This window comes from Myotis davidii, unplaced genomic scaffold, assembly GCF_000327345.1.
Source record: "Myotis davidii unplaced genomic scaffold, ASM32734v1 scaffold10, whole genome shotgun sequence".
NCBI lineage: Eukaryota > Metazoa > Chordata > Mammalia > Chiroptera > Vespertilionidae > Myotis > Myotis davidii.
The window spans coordinates 1176874-1188988 of NW_006283544.1; the positions used below are offsets into that span (position 1 = coordinate 1176874).

At 40.3% G+C, this 12115-nt stretch overlaps 1 protein-coding gene across 3 annotated transcripts in view; it reads left to right on the forward strand.

Annotated features, from left to right (window-relative positions):
- Positions 1–12115, forward strand: part of KLF12 (Kruppel-like factor 12) — a 450697-nt gene that overhangs the window by 412441 nt on the left and 26141 nt on the right. For all 3 annotated transcript variants that reach the window (XR_001514057.1, XM_015564759.1, XM_015564762.1), the window contains exon 8: positions 9773–9930. Coding sequence is in view for 2 of the 3 variants with exons in the window: in XM_015564759.1 (XP_015420245.1) it covers positions 9773–9930 (158 nt within the window). In the remaining variant the exon portion in view is untranslated. The remainder of the gene's footprint in view (positions 1–9772; positions 9931–12115) is intronic.

Genomic DNA, 12115 nt, shown 5'->3' on the forward strand with positions numbered 1-12115 from the left:
ACTAGCACAAAAGTGGTTCCTATGCCCATGTCAGCAACTAATTCAGAATTCCAGTAGGTGATATTCAATGTTTTATTCAAAATAATTTTAAAATGAACTTTGGAAAAAAGTACTAAATATACGTTTTAAAACTGAATGGCCCCTGTCCTTTAAGGCACTTCCATGGTGCAGACAACTTAGAATCGTTTTTGGTACAATCATGATTAATGGGCCTTGCAGGTAAGAAACTAGTTCAGTGCCTTTGATGGTGAAGGAAGAAAGTTGCACAGCACTGCCCAACTCTGCCTTCTAAAAACATTTATTCCCCTGCTTTTAAATGTATATTTTACAACAACCTTAAGAAAGTATTTCCATAGGTAGATTAGCATTAAGTAATTATACTGAGTACCTAACACCACTGGCAGTATTTGTGAAACATAGTACTCTTAAAATTCTCAAGAGAAAAGTATATGTATATGCCTTCTTCTAGCAGGGTACATTTTCAAATGCTTTTTTGGGCTGTTGTTTTCTATAATTGGGTTAGAGGGAAAACTGAAAGGATACAGATTATTTTGTTACTTCTTCATATTTTCTCAGATGCTGGTTTATCTTCCATGTATCTGTCTGAGTCAGGAGAATGCAGTAACTAAAATTGGGGCCTAGAGTCAATTACTTGGGTTCAAATAAGTCTCGGTGCGGCCACCTATTTGTTTTGGCCTGAGCCTTCCCCTCTCTGTGCCTTCGTTTCCTCACCTGTGAAGTAGGGATAGTAAGATTAGCCTAGAGCAGTGGTTCTCAACCTTCCTAATGCCGCGACCCTTTAATCCAATTCCTCATGTTGTGGTGACCTCCAACCATAAAATTATTTTTGTTGCTACTTCATAACTGTAATTTTGCTACTGTTATGAATCATAATGTAAATATCTGATATGTAGGATGCATTTTCATTGTTACAAATTGAACATAATGAAAGCGTGGTGATTAATTACAAAACAAGATGTAATAATATATGTGTTTTCCGATGGTCTTAGGCGACCCCTGTGAAAGGGTCGTTCGACCCCCAAAGGGTTCGCGACCCACAGGTTGAGAACCGCTGGCCTAGAGAGTTGTTTGAATCTTAGGGCATTGAGAGCTGTGCCTGGCACATGGTGAGCATTCACAGAATGTCAGTTGTCATTGTCATCCTCAAGCATGTTCCCAGTTCTGTTGAGATTGTCTGTGTGAAACTGCTTGTGTACCTTCCAGTCCACTGTTTTCTGCTCTGGTTTTAAAATTTGTGATGTGTGTGCCCTCTTTCTGTTTTTAAAAGAATGTCCTAACTTTTTTTTTTTTTAACTCTTACAGAAACTCCAATTTCAGTGAAGGGCATCTCACCCCACTAAGGTCACATGTGACAAATGGTCTTTCATTACCTGCTGATTACAGTTAACCTTAATTTCTTTCATGGCAGTCATGCGGTGCCTTCCATTTAAATAGAGCTGTTCCTGGATGTGACTTTTCAGGCCTCTCTGGATTTAATTCTAATTTAACCTGCCATTCCAACTGGGACTATTGTGCAACTGAAGTCATGATTCACTCGTTTGTTCTCTCCAGATCTAATTATTACTCACTCAGTGCCTAGGAGGCCCCTCAGGCGTTCCTTCACTATTCTAAATGGTCTAACCTTCTGGGGAAGGGAGTGGGTCTTTAGTTATTGTTTCTTTGAACCGTACAGATGTGTTTAGTGCACTTTCTGGGAACACACTAGCCCTGTTTCCCTCCACCGTTTCCATCATACCAAGCTTATGACTAAGAATTCCTGGAAGAATCCTATGCTGGCATATGCAGTACTTACCTGTACATCCCATGCTTTAGAACAAGGCCCGCTTTTGAAGCACAGAGGTCAGTTTTCATGCAGTTGGGGATATCTTAAGTGCCTTTTAACAAAGTAAATATTGCCTAGAAAGCCTGGGCGGAATAGAAACACCCAAGGGGTCATTACAGCTATTCTGTAAATGCCATGCTTCTGAGCCCGAGTGAGACAGGACAGGACGGCATTGCTGAGAGAAAGGATCATTCCTTCACCCTTTGCCACTTACCTCGATGCTAACTAGGATCAAAGGGAAGATTTTTATTTTATTCACCAGCATCCTATGCATGTTCAGAGGGATCTCAGTGGCCTCCCACTGAGAATTTTAATTGTAAACGATGCTTTAGAATGCCCTTCTCTTGAACTTAGAGCAAAGAACTGAGGTACTCATGTACATATGGGGTATTTTAAATATTTTGTTTATTTTTCAATTACAGTTAATGTGCACAATACTATATTGAGTTCAAGTGTACAAACCAGGAATTAGACACTTATATAACTTAAGAAGTGATCACTCTGATAAAACTCATCTCACATGGCACATAGTCATTACAATATTATTGAACTAGAGACTCGGTACATGACATTTGTGCCCTGGGAGGGTGTCCCGCCGCCCGGCCTGCACCCTCTCTGGGACCCCTTGAGAAGAGTCACTAGGCCTGGCTGGCATTCAGGGCCTGTTGGGGCTGCCCCCAGCTGCACCCCTGCTGCTTTAACTGCTGGCCATCTATGCAGTGCTGCCCTCCTCACCCCCACCACCGGTTGCCTCCCTCTCCAGGCAACAGGCATGGAGTACAATCACGTGGTTGGCCTGGGCCCCCCTTTACAGGAAGATTGATTGTGGGGCCCGTGAGCAATCACCCCACAAAGGGAGGCTCAGCTCACTCGCCGCAGCGCCCCCAGCCAGGTAGCCTGGGCCTCCCTCTTTGGCGATTGCGGAGCCCCTCCCATCCCTTCAGTCATTCACCCCGCCAGCTGGTGGCCTGGGCCTCCCTCTGCAGGGCAATCATAGGGCAATGGTGGGGCCCCCCAACCAATCGCATCACACCTGCCTTGACTGGCCTGGCGCCAGTGCATGTCATAGCGTGGTCATCCGGAAGGTCGCCTGGACAGTTCTGCTGTTTGGTCATTCGGTCAATTTTCATATTATGCTTTCATTATTATAGATATACTAGGGGCCTGGTGCACGAAATTCGTGCACTGGGTGTGTCGGGGGGGGGGAGTGCCCCTCAGCCCAGCCTGCCCCCTCTCACATGCTGGGAGCCCTCAGGCGTTGACCCCCATCACCCTCCAATCGTAGGATCGGCCCCTTGCCCAGGCCTGACGCCTCTAGCCCCTGCCCCTGCAGGACGCTTCGGGCAGCGGGGACCCGCAGCTGCAGCGGCCCCGCGATCGTGGGCTTCGCTTTAGGCCCAGGCAAGGGACCCCTAGCTCCCGGGACTGGCAGCTTCAACCGTGCCCAGCTCCCATCACTAGCTCCACTCCTACTTCCTGCTATCACTGGCCAGGGTGGCAAAGGTGCCCGATTCTCCAATCATGGCCTTTGCCCTGCCCCCCAGGTCTTAGCTCCCCCCTGGGTTTCCGATCACTGTCAGTGTCAGGGGGCTTCTTCCTGCTTTCCCTTTCGCCTCCCTGCATTGTGCCTACATATGCAAATTAACCGCCATCTTGTTGGCAGTTAACTGCCAATCTTAGTTGGCAGTTAATTTGCATATAGCCCTGATTAGCCAATGAAAAGGGTAGCGCCGTACGCCAATTACCATTTTTCTCTTTTATTAGTGTAGATTCTTTCTCTACACTGTACTTTACATTCTCCTGAACTATTCTGTAACTACCAATTTTTATTTCTTGATCCCTTCACCTTTTTCACCCACACTCCCTCCCATTTGGCATCCATCAAAAGGTTCTCTTGTATCTATTCTGCCTGTTTGTTTATTTTGTTTTTTAGATTACACATATGAGTGAAATCATATGACATGTGTCTCTGTCTGACTTATTTCACACAGCTCAATACCCTCTAGGTCCATCCATGCTGTTGCAGATGGCAGGAGTTCATTCTTTTTTTATGACTGAGTCATTTCCCATATGTATGCACTACTTCTTCTTTACCCACTCATCTACTGATGAGCACTTAGCTTGCTTCCATATCTTGGCTATTGTAAATGATGCTGCAATGGACATAAGGATGCATATGTCTTTTTGATTTAGTGTTTTGGATTTCTTCAGATAAATACTCAGAAGTGGAATTGCTGGGTTCTTCTTTGTCTCTTTTATAGCCTTTGTTTTAAAGTCTCTTTTGTCTGGTATAAGTATTGCTACTTCAGCTTTTTTGTTTGTTTCCATTTTTAGCAAATATTATTTTCCATCCCTTTACTTCCAGCTTATGTGTGTTTTTCAATCTGAAGTGAGTCTCTTGTAGACAGCATATGTAAGGGTATTGTCTTTTTATCCATTGAGCCACCCTATATATATTTTCATTGGAGCATTTAATCTACTTGCATTTAAAGTAATTGTTGGTAGACATGTATTTATTGCCATTTTATTATACAGATTTTTTATCCTTTTTTCTTCTTCTTCTTAAAGAAGAAACTTTAACATTTCTTATAATACTGATTTGGTGATAATGAACTCTTTAGCTTTTTCTTGTCTGAGAAACCTTATCTCTCCCTTGATTCAAAATGATGACTTTTCTGGGTAGACTAATCTTGGTTATAAGTTCTTGCTTTTCATCAATGAATATTTCTTGCCACTCCCTTCTGGCCTGCAAAGTTTCACCTGGAAGTTTTATGGTAGCTCCCTTCTAGGTAACTAACTGCTTTTCTCTTGCTGCTTTTAAGATTCTCTCTTTGTCTTTAACCTTTGCCATTTTAATTATGATGTGTCTTGGTGTGGTCCTCTTTGGATTCATCTTGTTTGGGACTCTCTTTGTTTCCTGGACTTATGTGTCTTTTTCCTTCACCAGGGTAAGGAGGTTTTCAGTCATTATTTCTTCAAATAGGTTCTCACTCCCTTGCTCTCTCTCTCTTCTCCTGGTACATGTAATCTTAATGGTTACCTGCATTTCCTTCTATTTAGTAGCCACTTTGGAATAGCACTTAAAATATGAAACTTAGGTAAATGAGAGAAAGAGTTAGAGAAGGAATTGAGGAACCATTATCTGAAGTTTTGCAATCAAAGGATCCTAGTGAAAATAAATTAATCACAGGGGTTAATTGATTATATTAAATTTAAAATTAGGAATGCCTAACTTAATACACTAATTCATTCTTTCATTCTTCCTATTTAACAAGAATTCCTTGAATGTCCACAATAGGCTCTAGAGCAGTGACTCCCAACTTGGGGAGCAATGTGATTTTTAAGGGGAACAATTTGAGAATGAGTTATTAATAGTGAATTTTTTTGCATTTCTTATGGTTCTAGTGGCCTCATATACAATATATAAATATATATTGTGACATTATGCATTTCTGTTCTCTATTATATGTTTTGAAATTTTATTTGCTATTTTTATATCACTTCATATTATTATTTTTTTAAACAATTTCTTAGTGCTTTCTTCCTCAGTACTTCAGCTGTCCTTGTGTTCTTTTATTTTTCTTTCATGGATACCATGTTGTTTGGAAGCTTGTTTACACCAAGTTAATGGCCTTTTAGACTTCCTCCATGTGAATAGGACTTCACTTTTTGATTAATAAGAATTCTGTGTCACCGGGGATCATCAGGATTTTAAAGATGTGTTGGTGGGGCATGGCCAAGAAAAGGTGGGGAACCACTGCTCTAGAGTTATAAATGGACTTGGTACCAGCATCTTGACTGTCACATTTCTTGCCATGGAATTGACTGGCTAACCCTCCTACACATGGTTGTCTTCTAACAGTCCCAGCCAACTGCAGAACATGCTGTGGGCGCCAGGACAACAGCAGTTCCCTGTGGACTTGGACTGTCCTCTCCTCTTCCATGTGTCCTTTAAGTTCTGCACTTCTGGTCCCCTTTCCCTCAGCCCCACTTACCTTCCCACTTTTCCACAAAGAGATCAAATAAGTAGTTCTGAAAGGTACAGCCCAGCCGAAGTTTCTTTGACATATGAGGATAACTCTGCCACTTAAAAAGGGGAACCAAGGAGTATTCTTACCATCACGTGTCCTTTTAAGTCCGGCTTTGTTGGGTACAGTTATTAATTGCATATACCTTTTTAAAAAATTATTTTCATTTTTATTGCACAGATAAAATGTTCTTTATAATGTCCCCAAAAATATTCTCTTTAAAATGAGGAAAACAAAGGTATAAAGTTTTGTAGCATTAAAGATATCCACCTAACAGGTCTTTGTTATCATGTAAATTAAGAACTCTTAGTGATGTAATATCATGACATTCTGTAGCCTTTGCTCTCCTTCCTCTGCCCAGCATATAGTTCAGTGGTCGATGGACTGTATAGCAACATTGCTTCATTGGTCCTTTACAGACCTGCTAAGTAGTTACTTGGTTTTGACTTCAGACTTACTAGTATTGCTCACTTTTCCTACTATGCACCAATACAGAGCAAGAGAAATAGAAAATCAACTACAGACAAAACAATATGCGTGTAATTATGCATAGTAAGATTTAAACTTCTTCACATCTATAATAATAAAAGGGTAATATGCTAATTAGTCCAGACGTCTTCTGGACGTCCTTCCTGACAAAGCCAGGCCAGAAGGAAGCCAGCCCAGGTCCCAGGTGCCTGCGGGCAGCCTGAGGAGGGAGAAGCAAAAGAAAGAATCTTGTGGCCATCACTTTGGAAGTGGATTTTAAAACTCCTGGATGGCCCTAACCGGTTTCCTCAGTGGTTAGAGCATCGGCTCTTGGAAGGATCACGAGTTCAATTCTGATCAAGGGCAGGTACCGTGGCTGTAGGCTTGGTCCCCAACCCCTGCCAGGGTGCATGCAGTAGGCTACCAATCAATGTGCCTCTCTCACGTCGATATTTCTCTATCTCTGTCCCCCTCAAAAAAGGCTCTTATTATAGACTTTAAGTTATAATTTGAAGGAAACAAATACATATTATTTTCTCCATTTAGAAGATGGCAAACATATCAAAACACAAAAGTTTCTGTTTTTGAGGTCCCCAGTACCAAGATCCATATTTATTGTCCTGACTAGATGTTCAGGAAATGTTGCCCTATTTTCACACATACAATCTTATTTGTTCACAAGAACCACACCCTTGTCGGGACTGACTAAAGCTGTTCTTTTATGAGCATGCCAGCCACACCGTTTTGACTCTTTTCACAATAGGCTCCAATCGTTGCAACTGAGATAGTTATGTAGAAAACCACAAATCCACATTGACTGATAAGAAGGCTGGAAAAAGTGGCTTAGATAACTCTTTTTTTTTTTCATTCTAATAGAGATCTTTCATAAAACTGTTTAAGAAACAGTAGATAAACATCGTTGCTATTTTAACTTACCTAATAATATAAAGCTTTTGCTACTGAATGTTTTTACAAGTAAAAAGATATATTGAAAACTTGAAAGGCACATGTATAGAAGGAGACATTTAAAAAACAGTTGATTGGCCCTAGTCAGTGTGGTTCAGTTGGTTGGGCATCATCCGGTGTAATATAGGGTTGCCAGATCAATTCCTGGTCAGGGTACATGCCCAGGTTGCAGGTTCTGATCCCAGAAAGGGTGTGCAGGAGACAGCCAATGGATGTTGCTCTCACATCGATGTCCCTCTCTTTCTCCCTTTCCATTCCTCTCTAAAAATCAATAAAAATATTTAAAAAAATAAATTTAAAAAGTTGATTGGAGCAATGTTATAGTAAAATGTTAGAAATAACCTAACAGCACGAGGGACCTGGAGAGTATTTTGCTAAGGGAAATAAGTCAGTCAGGGAAAGACAAGTACCTCATGATTTCATTCATATGTAGAATCTAATGAACAAAAATAAACTGATGGACAAAATAGACGTAAAAGCATGGAACAGACTGATGAATCTCAGAAGGGAGGTGGGGGTGGGTGGGTTGTGGGGAGAGATTAACCAAAGAACAAATGCATAGATACATAACCCATGGACACAGATAGTAGTGTGGTGAAGGCCTTGGGGGATGGCAGATGCGGGATGGAGGGGGTCAATGAGAAAGAAGAGGGACATATGTAATACTTTCAACAATAAAGATTTTTTTAAAAAGATGTTACAACATAGCAGTCCTAGTGGTTAAGAGCAGGGACTCTTGAATTAAATAAATATCTGGAATGAATATGCATTGGACTATTATTGTATTTCATCTAAGGTATAAACCAATTAAAGCCCATGGACTAATACAGCCCACTCTTTGTTTTATAAATAAAGTTTTACTGGAACATAGCTTACTCATTTGTTTATATTTTGTCCATAGCTACTTTTATGCTATAATTACAGAGTGGATTTGTTACAACATAGACTCTTTGGCTCTCAAAATGCAAATCAAATATTTACTATCTATCTCTTTACAAAAAAAGTTTACCAACCCCTGACCTAAGTTAAAATGTCATCTATTGAAAAATGCACAATTGGTTTATGTACCATTGCTAAAGAAAAAACAGTATGCCAGTTAAACTATGACAAGCTACTAATTTTAAGAATCCTAATTATGGCAACATTAAAATATTGAAAAAATCATCTTGGAATTAATCATGATATATAGTACTTCAATAAATAAACTGCTGTGTTCGTATCAACATGGACAGATCTCAAATGCTTAATGTTGCATGAAAAACCATTTTCAGAATGATGTGAACAGTGTATTATTTTATTTCTTAAGAAGCACAAAGCAATATTATGAGTTTTGATGAATGCAAATATGGGTATGTAAGCATAATTTAAAAGAACTGGAAGGATTTAAAGAAAACTGATGATAGAGGAGAAGAAGGGATCAGGTTGATTATAGAAGACAAAGGAGATTTATCTCAAGCTATAATGTACAGGGTTTTATTTTAAAGGTGATTTATTAATACAAAATACATTTTTAAAGCATCAACACATGGGAAAACTGGAAGGAAATATGTCAAAATATCAACAGTGGTAAATTTGTTATAGCATAAGTATGGTATAGTACAGTAGACGTATTTAATTCTATTTCACTATAATTTTTTTAAACTTCATGAGTAACGAAAAATGAGTCATGTTCTTCATTTCTATCACAATCAAAAGAGATTAAGGTTTGAAGAAGTGCATGTTAATCAATTACCTGCCGTTACAAGCTAATCCTGTTTTTCTACCATGGTATTAAGATTAAACAACGTGCAAGTTGGGGCCAAATTTCATAGTTAAACTTTTTTTTTCCTTAATGGTGGTACAGCTAATCTTTAAATACAATGAACTTTATTCCTCACCGTGAAAAGCCACCAACTGTAAAAGTTAAATGTCAGGTGCGTTTTACCGAACAGAAATAGCTTGTCATGAGTCATGTAATTGATGTACGGATGCACTTCTTTCAGCCCGACCTCACCTGTTCTGAAATGTACATTGTGATTTTACACGATTTTCTCTGTTGTCACGTGCAGTTCAGACCCTTGTGTTACTTATTAAATGCCTTCATTTTTGCCACTTGTCTATAGCAGGACTTCCTAGAATATTCTCTATAAGCGTGTTCAGAAGTTCACAATTTTAAGGTATAATTGCAACACCACCAGCTTTTTCTTATTCGAAAATGAGGATCAGGTCACCTGCCATTGCTTTCATTTAGGTTTTGTTTTTGTCTTGTTGTTGGTTTAAGCATGTCTTTCACTCCTTAGGAGAGTTTCACCAGAAATAGATTGAACTGCCTGCCTTTGAGACTGAGAAATGAAACGCGTCTGGGAAATGTGGACCGGGGCCTTGCGTCTGTGTGAAGCTTAGGCTGTGAGAGGAAGGTCTCCTACTACGAGGACCAAGACAGACTGCTGTGTTTCTCACTGTTTAACTCCATTTTTTCTCTTTCCAGTTCCATTTCACCATTTAGTATTGAGAGCACAAGACGCCAGAGACGGTCTGAGTCCCCAGACTCCAGAAAACGGCGGATTCACAGATGTGATTTTGAGGGATGCAACAAAGTGTACACAAAAAGTTCTCACCTGAAGGCTCACCGGCGGACACACACAGGTACAGCTCCGCAGGGCTTCTCGCCGAGGGTCAGGGAGAGTCCAAAAGGGCCAGCCGCTCACCTCCGGAGCCACGGGGTGCCCGATGGTGTCATTGCACGATTTCCTCAGTTCAGTTCCTTTCTGAACAGAATGCTTTCCCTCCCTCAGCTGACAAAGGCTTAAGTCTTAGTGAACTTTAGCAACCAGTGAAGTATTTCTTCTATGTCTCTGCAAAGTAATGGAAAAGGTATCCTCAGGTGAGGGTTAACAAAAAGTAAATGAAAATACATAACCACACTATATTAACCATTTCCCAGCTGAGGTAGTAAAGTCATTCACGTCATCCTTTGCCATTTTTGAGGCACATTCTTATAAGAGACACTTGCAAGGCTCCTTTCCAGAGACTGCCCCGCGACTCCTCACGTGAAAGCAGGGGTCGTGTGTGTGTGTGTGTGTGTGTGTGTGTGTGTGTGTGTGTGTGTGATGATGAAGTGATGGATGAGGAGGAGGCCTGCCTGAGGTCACAAAAGCATTATAAGATCAGAAATTGACTTTTTTGCTCATTTAATGCATTATACTTTTAATACTTACAAAATAATCAACACATTTTGCAAATTCCCTCTTCCCTCTTCCTTCCCTGCCTCCAATACCTTCCCCTTTTCCCACTGAGGTTCAGTTTCCTCCCTCTCCATTGTTCCTGAGCTTCCCCAGGAGAAGTTTTCTTCTGTTTCTTAGGTTCTATTTTTGAATCAGTTTCTTTATCATTGGGGCAAAGAATGAAGTATAGAGAGATGAAAATGAGTAACATGTTTTACTCTGTCACTAGATAGTGAACAAAATTATCGTATGATCAAGTCATAGTACTTTTATGGGACCATTTCTGCTTAAATAATAAAAGAATGACCTTTCTTCAGTTAGTCATCATCTATTTTAAATTACCTTCCTTTCCCTGAACTTTCTAAAATACATATTAGCCTCATTTTCACACGGACACCTCTATTCCATTTATCCAAGTGATGAACAGTGACAGAGAGGAAAAGGTTTAACTTGGTACTATTACGGGATATGACTCCATGGCGTTACAAGATTACAAGTTTTACCATATACTGTGGAAGCAGGGCAGACATGATGGACGCATTGTAATTCAGAGCAATATAAACCTTGCATGCTGAAGTGGAATTCATTAGCTTGGCTTACTAGTCAAATGAAGTCAGAGACTTCTGGGGCCCAAATGGTTCAGAATCTAGTTTGTTTCCTAACTAGGGTGGGCCTGTGGGTGTCATCTCTCACAGAGGTCAGGTCACTGCGGTGCTGCTCTCGGCACACTTATACACCTTTGATTTGACCTTCACACCTGTGGCTGCGGCTGTCATCATCTCCTGTGTGTACAAGTGTGGTTCCTGATGGAGTATTGTTCACACGGCCATCATTTTCCCATCTCTCTTCGAGCACTTTGAGCGTCAGGGAGCTTATTCTTATGTGAAATAAGTTGGGTGACATTTCTGAGGGCATATTCTTTGTATAGTAGATAATTAAATACTTGGGTTTAAAATCAGTAAAGAGTTAGTAACTAGACTAATAATTTGTGTTTTTTAAGTGAGACATAATTGACATATAACATTGTATAAGTTGAAGGTGTACAATGTGTTGATTTGATACATTTATGTATTGCTATATGATTACTCCCATAGCTTAGCTAACAACTCTATGGTGTCACGTAATTATCATTTCTTTTTTGTAGGGAGAACAGTTTGTTTACTATAATCACCATGCTGTGCATTAGATCTCCAGAACTTATTTATCCCCTAGTTATAAGTTTGTACCCTTACCATCCCCTCTCTTGCCATGTTGAATTGTTTCTTACAGTGGTGTTTGGCTCTCGGTCCCTTGACTGGGCTGACTCCAATTATCACACGGTAATTTTCACTGGCATGAACCACTGACACCTTCATTTCTCCAGACACCCTCAGTTCTCTCAGCCACATCTTTCTAGATATACTCCAGGTTACCACTGTGTCTTTTTCAGTTTTCCACACCACAAGTTGAGGGAACAGGTCTTGTTAATGGACATCTCTTAACAGAGGCAAAGATAATGTTAAGTCTTTTAGCAGTTGATTTTCTGTTAGGTCATCTAAATTAAAAAAAAAAGGAAAACTGCTGAAAACTAGGTCTTGTCCATCCCCTGTACCTATAACTGATTTCTT